The 18914-nt window shown below is 42.7% G+C and overlaps 1 protein-coding gene across 2 annotated transcripts in view; it reads left to right on the forward strand.

Annotated features, from left to right (window-relative positions):
- The first annotated feature begins 18073 nt into the window (after positions 1-18073).
- EFEMP1 (EGF containing fibulin extracellular matrix protein 1) overlaps positions 18074-18914 on the forward strand; it is a 48856-nt gene continuing 48015 nt past the window's right edge. Inside the window, exons 1-3 of one of the 2 annotated variants that reach the window (XM_059828538.1) lie at positions 18081-18103; positions 18466-18555; positions 18685-18772. In XM_059828538.1, coding sequence (XP_059684521.1) covers positions 18692-18772 — 81 coding nt within the window. In that variant the 5' untranslated portion in view covers positions 18081-18103; positions 18466-18555; positions 18685-18691. Of the gene's footprint in view, positions 18104-18465; positions 18556-18684; positions 18773-18914 lie in introns of both variants that reach the window. The other variant, XM_059828539.1, reaches the window with a different exon arrangement.

The following is an 18914-nucleotide window of genomic DNA, read 5'->3' on the forward strand; positions in this document are numbered from 1 at the left end:
TTTAATCAAAGAGGGAAAACATGAGGCAAGTTTTATTCATCAATAGCTTTGAGAAAATTAACATCAGTGTCATGCACATCAAGTCCAATTTTCAAATCACTGGAGATCTGCCCTCTCGCTCCTTTCCAGCAAATTCTATTCAATCACTAATTATGAGAGGAAGAGTTGCCAATCAAAGCGGCCGGGGGCGGGGGGGCAAGAAGATTCACAAGTGCCAGTTAACTTTACTACTAATATAATGGAAAAAACATGTGCAGAGCAGCCACCCAGAAGATGACTGCCCACAACATTTTGAAGAAAGAGTTACATCAGGAAAGAAGATGGCTGCAGAAGATTACGTTGGCACACGGTTCAACTAATCTAATGCACAGAGCTAGAATGAGAGAGACTACGGACCCAGAAAAACTGCTCTGACATAAAGATATATTGCCACATTCACTCTTTTAGAGAAAGGGAAAAGATTAACAACCTATGTCAGCTAACAGAGGACAGATCTTTATAAGGGAAGCATTTCCAGAATATTTTATATGATCAATCATTTTCTTTGACCTCCCTACAATACTGCGATACCCTCAGAGCTACACTGCTCCTATTTGCAAACAGAACACAAAGTAAGACACTGGAAACACAGATCCAATTAGCAATCTCCTTTTCTATCTTTACTGTTGTTTGCCTGATGACATGGATACAGTTTTAGGCAATAATGCACATAGAAAAATGTGTGTATGTGGAAGTTCGTAACTCCAATAGCCCCTTTGCACAGTTGGCAAGGTGAAACATAAACACATTGTGGCATATGCTTCATGTAGTCAGCAATAAATACAAAACTATACGTTTAGACTCCAGTCCTGCAACTGTGTTTTCTCAGGCACCCACCTATATTCAGAAAGCATCATTTGCATACTAAGCACATATTAGCAAACAGGACCACAGGATTTATTTTCTCTACAATATTTAGTAAGATAAAGGAAATAAATTTTTATAACTTAGGACACGAATTTTTCTTAGGCACAGTAGGTGCTGACAGATGGAGAGAGACACACATCACAGCTTTTTTTTGTGTTAAGTAGCGGGTTCAGGAATGTTATTCCATGTCACAGAAGGGATGGTTACTGGCTCAAAAGCCTTGGCCTCTGGAAGGTTTTTTCCCAGATATAAATAATATTCTGTTTTGATCGATTTTTCTTACTCCGTCTATGAACTTCTTTTTTTCTCCTGCCATTTTCCAATCTATTCTGGCAGCCATATTATCTCTATCTATGTAACATATTCTGCTGGTTCACATCAATTTATATTATATATGAACAGTTATGTATATAACTACACACATAAAAAACAATGTTGAAAGAATGTTAAAATTGCAAAGTCCAGACTCCAAATGTCATGAAGTGGCAAGATTCAAGTTGCACATTTTTACACACTTAGGAAAAAAGTTGTTTCTACCTCTTAACAGTATCTACAGACTATGAAGGGAAAAGATGTCAAGATTATGTTGGAACCTTTGATCCAAACTGTCATTGTAATACAATGCACGCTGCCCGTAAGAGAAGTTCAGCATCTTTGTATTTCTTTTGCTAGCAATTCTTCAAATGTCAGCTATGATAAGAAAACTGGAGTATTACTTCTTCCTAAATGCAATACACAATTGATAAGGAACTTCTAAATTCTGTGAGACAAAACATTGGGGTAACACATGTTTTTATCCAATTTACCCTAACTTTATAAAACTAAAAATCCCCCTCTTTGCCATCTAAATACAGTATGTCTGGTCTCTCACCAAAGGAGAACTTTCTGACAAAAGCTACAAACTTTTGTCATCTAAGTCTTTCTGTAGAAAACTCACAGAATTCATATTCTCATTCATTGATAACTTGACTTTTATGTTTCCAATCTTCCTCCACTTCAAGACATTGTAGAGAGGTTTCCAAACTTGCCAGTTGAGAGGCAGAATTTATTACCTCCACGAATCATTAATTTTGGGCTCCAATAAAAGTACAAGGTCATTTAATGATGTGATAAATTATATCCCATCCCTGAAGTTTGAGGATCATGAGAGTAGCAGCTCCTCTGCTAAATCAACAGGAGGGACAGTCTCAAAAACATTCTGCCCAGAGACCACCCGGTTTACAAGCTCTGCTGAGAAACCATCAGCACTGCAAATTCTCCAAGTTCTGCTTATGCACTGTGCTGGCTGAGACTGTAACCACCAAAAACTCCAGCTGTTTGTGCCAAAGTCCTTTACGTAGATACACAATTGGAACTTGTAAATTACATGTAGAAACAGCTAAGGCTCATGAAACTCCAAAACATTTCTAGTTTGACCAGTGTGGCCAGCAGGGTTGTAATTTCTGTGAAACCAGTATCTGGGGTTCTTGGAATTTACCAGCCCTTCTGGCAAAGCAGTCACATCTTGTAACTTCCATGCGGGCAGGAATGAGGTTCAAGGCACTTACAAGCTCCCCAGGGCAGCTGGAGGAACTTGCAAATTCAGTTAGACAGATACCTAGTGTTTGTGGAAGTTTGCCAAGCCTTTTCAGAAAACAAATCACAGCTCATGACGCTTACAGTTTTTTCACTGTTGGAACTAACAGTAAGGTCCGCTGCAGAGGTTGTGCTCCCCACTGAACGCCTGAACGAGAACATGTCTTTGCTGGGAATCTAAGTTATATTCTTGGCTGTGTATCTCCAGGACAATATGAACTTCCCTAGAGATTCAACGGCTGCATCTTCTATCATATGCCTGAAGGATACTGTAAATGTTGTTCTCATGCAAATTAACCTCCACAGGTAGTCTGGTGAAGATATAATCTGTATCAAGTATCTCACACAAAATAAAACAGGCACCAGAGGAGCCAATAACTACTTCAGGTTCCAGCCTCAGAGTAGTTCTGGAAGGCTTGATGAAAGGTGAAGACGTTCCTAAGCACAAAGCAGTTGTTTGCTCCTCTGGTGGCTGTTCTCTTGTTTGAGACATCCCAAACAATCTTCTTAACTACCATCAATGAGAAGCTCTGAACTGCAGTAACAGAGGGGGAACACTGATCCCTGGGGAGGCAAGTGGGTATGGGAGATGGGACAGATGGGAAAAGCATGGAAAACAACACCTACTCCTAGACATGTTGCGTGGTGAGATGGGGAACAAAATATCCCACATGAAGGGACAGATGTAACAAAATATTATCAAATTATTATTTCACCATTGCTTCAAATGAAGCATACATACTAGCTTCCACTGTCATGTGCTTGAGCCTAAACTTCTAAGCACAGAAGTCTGATAAGTTTTAAAGGAGTAGGCTGTTATTATAAGAATATTACATGTACATCAGTATAGTGCATATGAGTTAAGGGATATTCTACTCTCTGACCATTACCACAGAGTCTAACTGGACTTAGTTATCCCTGGAAGTTTCCATACCATGTCTGCCTCCAAGTGCCTATGAAATCACGAAGCAGCTTCTGTGGAGCATCTGCATCTCTCCACATCAAAAATCGGTGTTAGAAATTACAATCAGCTTCTTCATTCAGTCAGATTCAGGACAGGCCAAAGAATACTCTGATCAATGGAACTGAGCAAAATGTCCATTCATACATTAAAAGCAAGAGAATAGCCCTTGGAGAGGAACAGTCACAGAGATTAGCCAACATCAGCCCACCAAGGAGGAGAAGATTTTGCCTCATTTGCAGCAATTTAGAGAAGGCCAGGAGTTTCTGGAGAGAGGTCTTTGACTGTGGCCTCCAGCACCACCCTCTGACTTTTCAGTTATGCAGCTACATCAGACCTACATTAAAAGGGACTCCTCTGAGCTCTGAATCCCAGAGATAACCTGGAGCATCATTATCTTTAGTAATTCTGGTTCACAACATGTGGGAAGGGGTAGCCCCATTGAGCTACCTATTCTTTCAGCTTTCTCCAAACCTGTTTTGCGTAGCTTAGGACAGGGAAACCTCTACAGAACCCATGGAGACAAATATAGCAGATGCTACCAGCAAGGCCCTTACACAGCCGCATGTGCTCTGTGTGTGTGTGTATGCATGTATGCATGTGCTTTTCAGCACATTTCATAGGTCTGTCCATACTTCCAGGACTTCTACACCCAGAGAAATTGATTTTTGCCTTCTAAGAAGCCTTGCATTCATCAAGAGGAGAACAAAAGAGGCTGTAGGAAACATGGAGGGAGATGTACCCGATAAGCGTGGATAAAGGAAAACCTGATTCATCAACACTCCTTCGACTCTGCTTATTACACTGACTTCCCTGAGCAGAAGTCTTCCCTCTCGTTTTAATCTTTTGAAGACTCTGCACAGGCAGTAAGCATTGATTAAAACTGTTTGTGATCAATATTATCTTCACGTCTCCTTTTATTCACACTGATATTAATACACACAAAGAAAACTTCTCAACAAGAGCCTTTCATAGCCTTCTCCTCTGTGCCTCGCTCTTGCCCTGCACAAGTATCCACTGTCATCTCAAAAAATACACTGGAGTAATGCAGCCACTCCCAAATTCCCTTGTGGTGTACGCTTTGTGAATCTGAAACAGTCTGTTATTCCCAGAACCTGAACCTTAAGAAAAATCATTGCATTTAGGATTCCTTGTCTTGCCAGGTTCAGATTTTCTCCTGAATTCATCTTACCCAACTTTCTGTTCAACAAAACTGAAACAGAAACCACATTTTGCACCGAAGATGAAGATACAGCAGCAGCTTCAGAAAATACCATACCAGGACAGAAAAGTTTAACTCTCACTAACCAGTCTAGCTCTTCCTACCGTCACATGGAAAGACATCTTTGTAGTCAGTACAGAAACTCGCATGCTTTTCCAAATTACTGTATCATAGAGGGTTAGTTAATTGCTTTGACAAGGCAACAAATGAAGCCTCACAAAGGACATAATGTTTGTCTGTAACAGCTTGCTGCATCACTTATATAACGTACTCTGATTCTTTTCTCTTTCATGCAATTTTAAAGAAGTAAATTGACTTAAGGGGGGCAGGGGGTAGTTATTACCACAGTTTAAAGGAGAGGAAAATTAGTTTAATTGCATATATTATGTTAGAATATGCTGGCACTCTCCGTAAAGACATTATCTTCCTTTTTAAGGTGAGTCTGTTCAGAGGATTTGTAGTTTTGGCTCATTTCATCCATGAAGGTTCCTTTCTTCATGACCCAGAGCAGAAGACTATGCAAACTAGAAGTGAAGAGGATTAAGATGGCATTCAAGAAAGAGTTCTTTCATCTAGCAGAGAATAACCTTGGACAAAGCCATCAATTTCAACAGTTCCAGACTAGGACAAGTTCAGCTACGAAGCTACACCCCAGTTTCACAGATGATGTCTCTTCCCAAAATGAGCTGAAGCAAATGTCCAAATTCAAACTTCTTTAATACACTGAGAATTTTTGGAAAAAGCTCTGGATATAAAGTCTGTGGGGCTCTTCTGTACATCATATGGTATGAGAATTGTGAAAGACAGCCTCCCCAGCGGGCACTACGCCTGTGCTCTATGTCTAATATTCCATCTTCTCCACTGCTGGTCTGACACTTGAACTGTAACTATAGAACCCCTTCAAAAATATCTGCAGATTTTTGTTTGCCTTCCAGTAAACGTTCCGCTCCTCACGCCGGGGGAGCGCGGAGGCAAACACACCTCCCGCTGCCGCGGGGCCGCTAGAGGGCAGCGCTACGGGGCCACGTCTTTCTCATTGGCTCGCCGAGGACTCAATTCCATGGCATTCCCACGCAATGGATCCCCAACACACAACTTCGGCTCACGACTCTTACAAAAGCCATCTTTGTTTTAAAGCAAAACACAGTGGTTACCATGTAATTCGCCAGTTTATCGTGCCTTTATCTTTCAGAGGTGTGCAGTATCCCTGTGTGCAGATTTCAGAAGGAACTATGCTGAGTTGACTTTTTAATGGAGAGCACCACTGAGGAAACATCTCTTTATTTTGCCAGGGTGCTGTTTGTTTCCATGGCGCATTCCCAATCTCATAGGCTTATGGTATTTTCTGCTGCTTGTAACTCCATATGCTTTAAACAGCAACAATAGCAATTTATTGAAAACCATGTTTTTAAAGGTCAGCATTCTTTTAATGTGCACGTTTACGTAAAACCACAAATCTATGTTAAGCGTTTTTCACCAGAAAAGAACTGGCTGGTTCAAATTTCCTCTTCTTTTTTTCTTTTTTTCCCCCCCCCTGCTATCAGCTCCCCTATCATCTGCATAAATGTCCACCAATGTTAGACCATGCCCTCAAATCAACATCTGCATTTAGATTTGCTTGTTTGTACGTTCTCCCCTTTAAGGCTCACTCATCAGCCAACAAATGATTGCTGTCAATCAGATCACAGGAGCTCTGCCACGTGGGGAGCGCAGTCCCCCATACCTCATACTCAGCTGTGTTCCTTATACGAGCTTCGGGGGATGTCAGGCTCCACAGTAACTTCGCATGTTGCTTGAAGCGAAGTCCGATTTCCATGGGGCTCTAGCCGCCGATCTGCATGGGCATAAATCAAAAGCATCCTTCAAATAAGCCCCACAGAGTTTTTGCCATCCCATGCTTTTCTTTTTAAATGACTAAACAGACAATGCATCATGTTACCACATCTCCCATTCCCTTTAACTGAGAAGTTCCCCTAATTTTGGGCCCTTAGTTCTCAGAAAACTCAGCCAGGAGCTGCAAGGATTACTGGGGCTTCAAAGCCAGCTGCCAGTATTATGGCACCGTAACCAAGGGAAGCGTGGATTGAATTTCTAGCCTCATTCAGGGACTTAGTCCCTCTTCTGACCCCATCCACAGCACACCTCACACTGTTGCATGGCACTTGGTGCAAGGGAAAAGGGAAATTTTTCTGGGACTACCATATTAAATTACTATGAGAACACCTCACTAATAATAATAATAATAATGTTGTACAAGTTCCTTTTCCTGTTAGAAGCCCTACAAGTAAAGCCATACAACTGAATACTTGTACTGGCTATCTTCCAACCACGAATGGAAAAACACACTGACACGAAAGTGTATTTTAAAAGACACCAGAGGGGTCACTTCCAGATTAGGCCAGATTGAATTTTCCTCACATTTTGTGAAACTCTTCAGGAGATTTGTTGTGGCATTCCACAGTTCTCCAGGCAAAAAAGCAAAACATACTGTATAGAGCTTGCAGATGCAAGAGCTGAAAACTTCTTTTTAGAAAATACCAACCTACAATAACAAATCTTTTTGCTATTCACAAGAGAATCATTGAGTATTGCAAAACTTGATAATTACTGATTCATGACAGATTTAGGAAAAACATCAGCTTAAGTAATCAGGTCAGGGCACTGCTGTTGACCACAGCGTTGGCAACAGAAACAGTTTCTTTCTTCATATCTTTCATCAAAGTTTAACATTTCACAGTATTTAGCTTTTAGCACTTCATTGGTCCAGACCAGTAAACAACTGATAGTTTGAGAACTAGAAGTTAAATTGTGAGCAAACATCTCTATTTAGTGTTATCTTGTAATTCACTTACACCGTTCATGTACTTTTAAATTCAAGTTAGTAAAACTACTGAGGATCCCTAATAGTTGTAAAAAAATTATTACTGCTGTTAATAAATTCACAAGATGATTAATCCCATACATGGCCTGTCACAAAAGGTATGCTGTGTCAGATATTGCCAACTGGGAATAAAGATTTCATTCAGATCTCAAGGTGGACAAAAAACAAACCTACTTTTTTGTGAAGGAAATGTATGTGATCTTCATTTCCTCCTGGAAAATTAAGGCGGAAAAGTCACGAGCTTTTCTCTAATAAAGATTACTGCAAACAAATCCATTCCCCTTTCTTCCATGCCTCCATGATATTCTGTGCCTGACACTGGGAAATCATTCCGAAAAGGCAGCAGCGCAGTGAAAGGAGGTCTTCTGACTCCAAATGAAGTATTGTAGTAGCTCCCATTTCCCTTCCTCAGATGCACACTTAAAAAAACCCAACCCCCTAAAACTGAGAAACTGGTAATCCACCCCAAGTAAATATTTGTTCTGCTGTAGAGAAGATACTATCCTTACCACTTCACCTAACTATGCTAAACGTGACTTACACAACAAAGTGTGTTCTCGCAATTTAAACCCAGCCCACAGGGGCCAGCTTTTAAACATCACAACTTGTTACACTTCAGGCCTGCATCACAGATACATTTCCTGCATTACAGAAGGCTTTTTCTAAATAATGACAGCCACGTTGGAGATGAAAACGGAAGTTAATTGGATGAAGTGTGTCAAGAATCTGGAGTAATTCCACCCAAAGCAATGCCTTCTGCCACAGCCATAAGCTGTGATTTTCTACACAGAAGTATTTTTTATACACGTTTGTTCTAAAATGAATGTTATGTGTCAGTTAACTTTGAATCATTATTAGCTCTAAAGGAATGTTGTAAAACCACTCAACCTTCTACCTTCAGAGAAACAAAATTATATATCCTCTTACAAAATTTCCTGCTAATTAAAGAAGAAAGGAAAATCGTTGGTGGAAGGCAGGAAGCTATAGGAAGAATAGCTGGTAACACTGTTTTATGGTCGTCTTAGAATTGTCATTAGAAAGTCTTCACCCATTCATAGGATTATTTTATATTTTTTCAAGAAAACTTCTCATATTCATATAGTTCTACTCATAAAATTTAGGTGCTGTCATCACAAAACCACCACTAAAACAGACAGAATTAAATGTTATCTTTGCAGACTTTTTCACTGAACAGACTGTATTAAGCACAAAGAACTCCCCTCTTTGTAAGACATGCCCCTGTAGATGAGATTGGGACACAGTGGCAGAGGAATCTTGAGTACTTGGATGATGACTGTCAGCGTTCAGAGTACATTGCCTGTTAGTCTGAACACCACCCCCCCAGAGTTTTCACTGATCTTGTGATATACATGCAAGTTAACACACACACACACACACTCACACACGCCAGTTACGTTCTATTTCCACACAGGGTGAGAGCAGATTCTGGATTAATGCTAAGTGCAGTAATTATTTCAGTTTACTGAAAACAGTCTTAAGCAATGACTCCACTGAAGGACATCGCGGTCCAGTAGTCACGTTTTTCTCTCTTTTTGCTTTTGGCTAATCTTCTTTTGAATCAGCATAACAAAGGGGCCTAAAGAAAAGCATGGGAAAAACAAGGAAAGGTCCTTCTTAATAACTGCAGTGCCACAGTCTTAATGCCACAGTCACCTCCATTATTTTTGTGCCCTCCCCTTTAAAGCAGCAAGGAATTTACCAGCTAACAGCAACTACAAGACCTGTCCCCAAAAGCCATTAGGCACAGTTACTCACAAAACTGTAACAGGCTCCTAACCCACTGCAGTTGGACCACACGAGTTTTAATGCATCTCCAGTGCAAGGGAGAGAAAGAATCTGACCCTTGGTCCTAAAGCAACGCGTGCCAAAAAAGCTATTTTACAATCACACAATCAAAAAATCTACTTCAACAGGCTTAATGCATTCATCTTCAGGATGACCTGTTTCCTAGTGTCCACAGCTTACTTAGAGATCCCAGTCAGGAGCTCCAGTAACATTCAGAGATTTGTATATTAAATGCCTTCCTGACAGATTTAGAAATTCCAGGTACTTAATAACGGAGACAGATAATTAATAACTCGGCCACAATTTGCTGACAAGATTTGAGATTTGAGAAAAGCACAGGCAAGCTCAATCAATTATGCTTTTCCTGCTCTACTGTTTTCTCGCAGAGGTTGAATTTATACAGTAAAAGTCTGTTCTCTCGTAGAGATACACATTTGAAAAATGAATGATGAACAAGAGCATAAATGACCAAAGCCTAAAATTCTGACACATTTTAATGATTGCCTCTAGCAGTGAAAATTTCTGCAACCACAGTTCACTGTTTAAAATGCTGTCAAACATTACAGTGAGAAAAGCACATTTTTTCAAGAGTAAGGGAGCTGGAAAGCAAAAACCTTTCCTACATAAAATGGGATAAAAGGTAATAAATAAAGAGTCTGGAAGTAAGTACTGAGTAGGATCCAGGTAAATACATTCCCCTCCTCGGCACTGATGCAAGTGATTTTTTCCACATGCCCCCTTCTCTTTTTGTTACTATTTTACAAATGCATGGAAAGACACCATGACAGACTGGTGCTCCAGCTGTAACTTGGTCTGCGCACAGAGTCCAGTGCTTTTCTTAAAGCATGTACCTCTCCTTTATCGTAGGTACACCGAATTCATGTTCCACAAACCACTTTAACCAGCTTTAAGGAGCCTTCTGCAGGACATGGAAGCACAGCGTACCCAACGCTCCCTGGCTAACACAGTTGTGAGAAGAACTAATCCACATGCGGGAACCTCTCTGAGTGTGCTCCGCAGAGTCACCTGACAGCCCTGGGAGCTACCAGGCCGCCTCGGAGGCAGGGGGCAATACCTCAGGCGTTGTTCTCCAGCCTCCAAAGACGGACACTTTAATATCTTAATCTCCAGAACTGTATTTACGACCTGCAGCTGTGGTGCCAAAGAGGCCCACAGCCCCTTACACACTGAGGCTATTGTTGGCAAAACAGAGCTCTGAGGTTTCTTGAGTGACATAAGCAAGTTAACTGAACTACACTGGGCTGCTCTGGATGGGGGTGGAGAGGGGTATTTGTTTTTCTTTGTATCAATCAGTTTATTTTGGGCCTTTATCACTTTTGGTATTAGCAGTCTTCTAAATTTCAATAGCCCTTAAAGCATGGTAAGGCGTGAATGAGCAGGAATTAATTTCTCAGGGCTTCGGGCTTGCTGGGAACGAGCGCCTGAACTGATTAATAAAAAAAGAATTCCCATGTTACACATAATTTAAAATGAGTATATATTGTAAATTATGTGTTAGTTTATTACACAGACAAAATGTTTGGTATTTTTCTGCAGCCACTTAAAAGGGATACCCTCAATGACCTAAAGCAGTGGTGCTCCCTCTGTCTCACCCCCAGAACTGAGTTTTTTCCTGATGTGCTTAAACTCCTACAGAGCATATTTTGAGAGCACATAGGGATATGGACTTTTCTGTGCCAGCTTTCAGCTCTATCATCTTCCATCCTTTTCCAGAATTCTGATGCCTTTCAACTGCATGTATCTGCAAAGAGGGGTGAGAGGATAACCCCTTTAATCTCACAAAAAGGAAAATCCCCACTGTTATTTTTCTTCTGCTTTCTGTATGACAGCATACAGACTAGCACTAAGTAAGTTTAATATTCTAGGGAATTAAAATGCTCTGATATATATCCTTTAGTATTAACGTGTAGATATTCACCAGAAAAGTTGTGTCTCCAGACAATAATTAACAGGTTAACTGGGCGGGTTGTTTGCCAAGTTCACCCCCACAGAATATAAATAAGAAATGCTGCTGCTTTTCCAATATTAATAACTTTTTCTCAAAAGGGAAAGAAAAGGGAAAAGGGAAAAGGGAAAAGGGAAAAGGGAAAAGGGAAAAGGGAAAAGGGAAAAGGGAAGGAAACTCAGAGAGTTCAGCAGATGCTTATGAAATGAACTTACTGTTTAACATATCTACTGATCCTGATGTTTATGAATTCTAAAAGCAGAACAGTCATTAGGAAGAGCTCTGCCCCACAAATCTGTTCTTCTAAGGTCCTCTTCCACTGGAGCATTTCTGAGATGTCTCATTTTTGTTGTGCTGAAAGATCACAACACTGTCACGCTCCATCCTAGGTCCGTGAGGTTCTGCAGAAAGCATTAGGTTAAGGTTTTCAAATAATGATGTCTGCCTTGAAGGTGTTCAGCACTTTCTGAAAATCAGGAATTCTCTATGTCTTCTTGACTGAGGACGAAAAAGGTTGAATTATTCCAAATAATTCAAAAAAATCTGGAGCTAAATACATTACTGGAAAACTGCACAAATTAAAAATAGGGCATATTAACAGCTTGAATAGCCTGCTGAAGTTGATCTGCCAATTAGAAATCCATGCTAGTCATACATACGTATTCTATTCCAACCAGCTCACATTTACCTTTCTCAGAAATGAAAAAGACTATAGGACAAAAAGAGCCACCTACTGCTCAGAGGAAGGGGAAATGGATTTCCTACATGGAGGGAAGATAAAGAAAGGACACGGTTTTTACTCATCCACACTCATTTTTCTCTCTGAAACATGAACGTTGTAGTAGATGAAGTTCTGCCTGATTCTATTTTCAGTTGAGTCAATGGCAAGGTGCCCACGCCAGGCCCTGTCACTGCTGGCTGAAGTCAACCTCACAGATAAGCATCCAAACTCCACCAACTTTGAAATGGATCTGGGTATCTAAGACAATTAACTGTCTTTGGAAATCCTCGATACGCAAGCGAACGCATTCGCCCCACTTCCCTGCGCAAGCATCACCTATTTTCTTCATTTCACAGACAGAGAGTGTACCAAGAAATAGATTAAATGATTTGCACAAAGCTTCACGAGAAGCCAAAACTAGAGATGAAAACTGTCTCCAACATATTCTGGGTAAATCTGGATCCAAATTCTGGCATTTCTATTTGGCCTCTTCACCAGAGCAAGGAACTGCACTGACATAGTTTAATCAGAAGAAAACTATATATTCCAGCTAGTATTTTGAATATCAGGAAGGTTGCCTATTCCTCAGATGGGTTTTAGTTCTGTGAAAAGGTTCTAGACAGTTCTCATTTCAAACAAACTGGTTGAAACGTAGTACAGCATCAGACTTAAACGCCTGTATGCAGCAATGCTGGTTTTCCAGAAAAAGAAAAGAAGGAATTAGGAGTCCAGGGTTACAAAAGCCACGTATCTACATTGATACATGTTTCCCGGTCTGCTGTTTCTCTTATCTGGCATGAGAAAAAGAGAAGGAAAATCACTGGTAGAAAGAGCAATGGAAAATAGCTGCTACACAGAATAAAATGATTGAATGAGTTAGAAATACTTATACAAGCAACAGATAGGAAGACTGTTCAAATTCCAGATACATTTGCTTAGCAAAATAAAATCTTCACAGCAATAGTGGTGCAATTTAAGTTAAGGCCCGAATTTGTCACACCTGAAATTCTTACCACATTAAATACTCTTTACCTGTATGGTTAATCCATAAAAACAGACATTCTGGGATTGTGAGTAAACTTTTGTTAAGTTGAAGCTCAAAGTTATGCCCTTGAAAACACTGAGAAAGTACCTGTAAACCATATTCTCTCATTTTTCAAAGGGAAGCCTGAAATTAACATCACACCTAAGTATCAACAGGAGTCATTTACAGTCATGAAAAATACTAATTACGTAAGACACAAGAGAATCATAGAATCATAGGATCGTTTAGGTTGTAAAACACCTTTAAGATCAAGTCCAACCGTTAACCCAACACTGCTAAGTCCACCGAAGAGGTGGTGAACGACACATGGAAAGTAAAATAGACTCATCCTTCACCCACACTATCACATCCTCCTTTCATGTGTTGTTTTCAGCTGTATCAGAAAACTACTCACACTTCCAAAGCCCTTCAATTCTCTAATTTATTACGGCTGTACAACTGCACCAATGAAAAAGACCGACAGCCTCTGGGGAGACGCCTTTCTCATTCAGTCGCGCTCTCTCACTCACATTTTCTTTTACTGTCAAAGGACTCTGGTGAGAATACAATTACCACATTCTCTGGGCATTCAAATTTGGGCTGGAGTTTACAGAAACATACAAAATGTAAGATCACATCCCTATAAACTGCAGAAGAAAAGAGAATTGCATGCTTGATACATTACATGCAAACCACATGCTTGATCTTTAGTAGAAGTTAAAATAAAAAATGGCAACATTATACTTCAATATCTTCAGAGCATTGTTTGATATTTAGAAATGAAATCACAGGTTAGTCTAAATTAGCCAAAGGCCTCAGCACAACAAAACTCATGCAAGATCTCTCGCACAGGAGATAATTTTAGGAAAATAAAGGCTGAAATTCTAGGCTACTAGATTTTCTAATCCAACTCTCATGCTTTTTCCCTCACCAAATTGCAAGAATTACGGGGCAGGAGTTTTCTCTAACTATGTGTTTGTATCATCTGTCACCTATGTACTTTACTGTAATACAAAGCAGCAAACAAGTAATAACAATAAATATGTATAATTTTAATGAGAGGCTTAAGAAGAAGAAAGTATGTTCTCTGTCCTTTGCTACTGACATTTTGGTCCTTGTTAACTTTTTGTAATTTCAACATCTATGGTCAGAAACTGATGTGACACATTTTTACCTCTCACTGTTAGCTTTCTCTGAAAAGTGAGAGCAATTTGCTAACACAGTTCTTCTTTCAAATTAAGTTTACAGTAAAGTAACATCTCATGCCACATGCAATATGCTCACGACACCTCCCTTGAAGATAAATAAACTTGTAAAATCTTACCTCAAATAAAAGTTCAACATTTGTCATATTTAATCGGCAATAAAGTCAGACATATAATTCTTCACAATTTATCCTTCACCAACACTATGTCATTTCCAAGTTGAAATGTGGAAAAAATTTTGACATTTGCAGGCAGTGTGGCAGAAAGGCAGCCTGCCATGTTATCAAAATAATTTATGTTCTAAAATTCCTGTGAGTCCAACATGAAAATAACATCTCCACCATTCCAGCTCTTAGTTTAGACAACTCCAGTGTTACCTGATATGAGATGCTCGAGAAAAGAAATCATCTTAAATTGACACTGATAGTCCCCTGAGCTGACAAATACAAGTTGCTTAAATTCGCTGTGTGCTTGATTTTCTGTTCTAGTGAGCTATGTTTGAAACAGGAAAAGGGGTCAGATCTGGGAGTAGAAGAGATTAAACTGCAATTTTGTTTTCCTCATTTTCGGGCTAGCCTCTAGTATCAATCTCAGCCTGCTCTAAATTATGTCCAGCTGTCTCTCACCCCCAGGGACAATTCTAGCAGCCAGAATTAGCTGGAGTGTGGTGACATTCTGACCACACACAGTCTTCCTTCAGCCTACCTATCCTTGGGTTTTTGAGGACAAGGGGGGGTGGCAACAAGTCCTGCCAGGAAGAAAAAATGTCAACGTTTAAGTCATAAACACGTTTGAGTTAAAGAATGTATGAAAACTCTGGGTTTTAAAGAGAGCAAAAAACTGAGATGTGACAAAGAGTTCACTGAAGCAGTAGGGAATAGAGCGCACCATTTTCAGAAGGAGCCAACAGTAAATAATTAGGGACCAGCCTCACGGGGCTGCTTCGATAGGAAGCACTGTCAGCGACTGTTGTAAGGGGTTGGCCTCAGCAATGCCATGTTGTATGCTCAGCAAGAAAGAATGGATGGTTTGACCGCTTCTTACATGACATCTTCAGACATTTCAGATATGTAAATAAGCTGTTCTACTGCTGAGCAGCTCAGTCACATACCTCACACACTCCTCAACGTTTCCAAGGGTCTAAATCCTGATATCCTACATCAGGCAAATTTCCAGTTGCCTCAGTAGGAAATATCTGAACTATAAAATCATGAACTGAGTCTACCACCTCCATTTAAAGGATCAAGAAGTGTCCTTGGCAGAATATGGTATTTCAGCAAATCTATAACACTGTCTGAAGCCGAATATAGGATCTATGCTCGGCTGGCGTTCATACATCCTCCAAAATGATGTTTCTCCTGTTCTCTGCTTTGCTTTTTCTAGAGCGAAAACAACCAACTGCAGTTCTGTGATACAGGCAGTGTTTCTCTAGGCAGTAGATTAAGACAAAACTTTTTTAAATTTTGACTCAATCCAGAATCCAACAAGTTAAATTCAGTTCTTATTGCCTGGCAGATATGACAATGCATTCAAAGCTCACTAAGTGTTGTTGCTGGTAGATATAAGTAATTGATGTTATATTTTGCATTAATTAGATTATTAGAAATGTCCGTACTGCTTTCTGTAAGCATGAAACAGTAAAATTTCAGCATCTATTAGGGGCCACGTCACAAATATGAATCTAGTTTACACTAACAGGAATCAACAGCTTAGAGCCAATCTAACACTTTGAAGCTGTATTTCTGAAAAATTACATATAGGCTTTAAGGAAATCTTTTATGTAGCGGGAGAGTAGGTGTCAAAAGATAGCTTTTTAAATAGCCCAGCATATGAAAGTACATGCAAAATGTCCTAGAAGTGTAATCAACCTACATTTTCTCTATTATACCATGTTGGTGCTTTTTTACTTTAATTACCAGTCAGGTGTGTGGACTGCAAGTCCTACATTTTTAGGAGTCCCACTTACCTGTAAGCACTGAAACTGCAATGAGAGAGGAAAAATCCTGTCTTCTCTCATAACTACCTGAAAAAAAAAAAGATAGGCAACATACTGTTACAGCTAAAAGTATTCTGAAAACACCAGCTTGGCTGTTTCTAAAACAGGTAAGAAAAAAAGCGATTTGGTTCAGAGACAAAATTAATGTGCGCTATATAGCCATCCAAAAAAGAACTGATGTTTTACGTAAGATCAAATATAATTTAATGTTAAGAATTTAAGGGATTGTATAGGAAAGCTATTCTCTAGGCCAGCAGTGCCAGAGGTCTGCAACCTAGTATGACATTTTTTCAGGAGATCTCAAGTTCTCCAGGCCCTTCATGGTCAACATCTGGGAAGTAAAAACTTTTTTTAAAAGTGAAGACTTCGTGTTCAACCGGAGGAATAGAGTAGAGCTGTACTACTATGGGGCACAGTGCCCCCAGAAGCAAAACTGGGGATCTAAATAAAGATCCAGCTTATCCCTCTGTAGAGGGATAAGAGTTCCCTGGCACGCTGCTCCTCACGATAACCATGCCACCTACGAGAGCCTCTAAATCTCTGTAACGCCTCCTCATCCTCCCTTCAGTCCAGTAACTTTCCCACTGGGTAGGGAAATAATGACATTTCATATACAAAAGAAGCTCTTAACAGTAACGATTGCTGAACTTACATGGTGTCTAAAGGAGCAGGCATTCCCCTGTGAAGGACTCCTCGTGGTTTTTATTTACCGAATTCAGAATGGGCAGGAAAACACAGCAGTCTTGCTATTTTATATTTCAAATAGCTTGCCTACCCAGACAAGCACTCCATACTATTGCTTGCAAAGTCACCATTCAGCTTAAATTTAAAAAAATATGTACACATAGCCTTTCAAAAACGTGCTCCAAGGAGCAAGCCCAGCATCCACCGTGAGCCAGTTCGTCAAAAGCTCCGGTACGGAGATGGCGAAGCTCGTTTGTCAGGGAGCCAGACGGCCCCCACACCTCAGTGCTCCTGGGATCACAGCCCGACTTCGTACCGTAGGGCAAACCATACCATATGCTACGCTATATACAGTAGGGTTACTACAGGCCTACTATGATCTATGCAAGGTCAATTAGCAAGTCCCGCGCCGCTTCCCTCCTTCCCACCTCTGCCTCACGGGGCTCCTTCGTTAGTCGCCAGGACTCGAAGCCTGACGTGCGCGGCCCATGACAGCCCCCAGACTGACGGCCGCCCTGCACTTGGATGGAGATACCAACTGCCACAGCCCCGGCCGCCCTCGCTGGGGCACCCAACTGCGCCCGGCGACGCGCCACAGCCGTGCCGGGCGTGAGGGAACGGGTCTTGCGGGGTACGGCAGCCCTCCCCTCGCAGCTTCCCCGGGCAGGGATGGCGGGAGGCACCGCCGCCCCTTCCCCGCAAGACGCCTGCGGTGGCTGTGCCCACGGCGGTGCCCGCGGCTCCCCTCAGGACGCCGCCCGGGGGCTCGCCGCCCCCTTCCCTCACAGACCCAACATGGCGGCGGGGCCCCGCACCTGCCCCGCCTCGGGGCGCGGCGGGCGGGCGGGCACAGGGAGCGGCGAAGGGCCGTGCCCCGCCCCGCCCCGCCGAAGGGCTGCGGCCGCCGCGGGGTCGGTAGGGGGCGTCCGGGGGCTCCGGTAGGAGCCGGGACCGTTTCTACTTAGCTGAGGGCCCGCGGGGGGGGGCGAGGAGAGCGAGCGGGCGCCGGCACCGCAGCGGAGCCAGCGGACGGACGGACGGACGGGGCCGAGCCCGAGCCCGAGCCCGAGCCCGAGCCCGAGCCCGAGCCCGAGCCGCCGCGGTACCGCGCCGCCGGGAGCAGCAAGCGCCGCCGCCCGCACCGGCCCCGCCGCAGGTAGGAGCGGGCAGCGCGGGGCGGCTGCGTGCCCCGCTGCCCCTCGGGGCGGGGGGGCCGCTCCCCGGGGCGGCTTTGCGGGGCAGGGCAGGGCAGGGCGGCCCCGGGCCGAGCCCAGCAGGTGCCCGGCGCTGCCTTCTGCCCGCGGGGAGGCGGGTGCCGCGGCGCCTCCCTCCCGGGTCTCCCCTGCGGCCGCCCGCCCTTCTGGCGGCCGGTGAGCTTTTACCGAGCAGTCGCCTTGCCGCCCCAAAGCGCGCGGTGGCAGGGCGTCGCGCTGCCTGCCCCTCGCCCGGCGCCGCTCCCGCTCCCGCGTGGCAGCAAGTGCCGTGTCATTTTACGCCCCGTTATTATCCCCCCCTCAGCCGGGTAGAACACAACGGACTGGACGCGCGGCCAAACCTCGCCCTCTTCTTGCGGCAGAAAAGGGGCAGCGTCCCGGGCGCTTCACCCAGGTAGGGGCTGGGCGGGCGCCCTGCGCTGGCAGCCGCGGCGGGAGCCGGTCCCGGAGGTGCTGCCTGCCTCCTCCGGCGAGGGAGAGCGCTGAAAATACTCCCGCTCTATTTGTTTTTCTTTCTTTCAAGGTTCACGATGTTGACAGCTATGTTCTTGGCCGCTCTCATTCTTATTACAGTACATTCGCAGGAAACTGAGGAAACCATAACATACACGGTAAGGTTTAATAGAGTTCGAGATAATTACTGCTTTGCAGGGATTCTTTTCTAAATGACCCTTAAGAAAAACCAAATTTCTTGCCAATGTATAGCACGCAACACAAAGTTCTCCGAGTTTGAACGTTAACCATAAAATAAGC

This window comes from Gavia stellata, chromosome 23 (assembly GCF_030936135.1).
Source record: "Gavia stellata isolate bGavSte3 chromosome 23, bGavSte3.hap2, whole genome shotgun sequence".
NCBI classification, from domain to species: domain Eukaryota; kingdom Metazoa; phylum Chordata; class Aves; order Gaviiformes; family Gaviidae; genus Gavia; species Gavia stellata.